General features: G+C 44.5%; 1 protein-coding gene across 1 annotated transcript in view; it reads right to left on the minus strand.

Moving 5' to 3' along the window:
* The window catches only part of LOC119586621 (muscle M-line assembly protein unc-89-like), a gene marked incomplete in the record, with an annotated part of 8,209 nt that overhangs the window by 4,560 nt on the left and 3,204 nt on the right, over nt 1-445 (minus strand). Inside the window, 1 exon segment of the mRNA XM_037935368.1 lies at nt 60-318. Within this exon segment, the coding sequence (XP_037791296.1) occupies nt 60-318 (259 nt within the window).

Consider the following 445-nt stretch of genomic DNA (forward strand, 5'->3'; position numbering starts at 1 on the left):
AATTTTGAGAATAAGTATAGAAATAGTGGGTGCATGAAGGAAGGTCTACCAGCACTCACCTGTCTCGTGTTTAATGAGAGCTGCAGAGTAAGAATATTCAGGTGTGTTGCTATATGTACTACTCCTATCAAACCACTTTTTCTCACTAGCACTAGCTGTGGGGGAGGCTGAGGCTCCGAGACTAAGATCATCCTCATCCGTGCGCCGGGGAGGGTGTCCACCCAGGTCGCACAGAATCAGGTTGTTACGTGGGGTGCCCTCCACTTGGAACCTTGCATCCGCTAGTGTGCGTTCTGCCTCCATTTTCTCAATCTCAACCTGGAATGGTTGAACAAGTCTCGTCTTACCTATTCTTCTTATGAGTAAATTGTCTTATGAAGTAACATGCTAGTTAATGAAATTCAATATCCACTGATAAGTAGACGGAAAAAGATGAAGGGAAAAT

The sequence above is a fragment of the Penaeus monodon genome, chromosome 21, assembly GCF_015228065.2.
Source record: "Penaeus monodon isolate SGIC_2016 chromosome 21, NSTDA_Pmon_1, whole genome shotgun sequence".
In the NCBI taxonomy this organism is placed as follows: Eukaryota; Metazoa; Arthropoda; class Malacostraca; order Decapoda; family Penaeidae; genus Penaeus; species Penaeus monodon.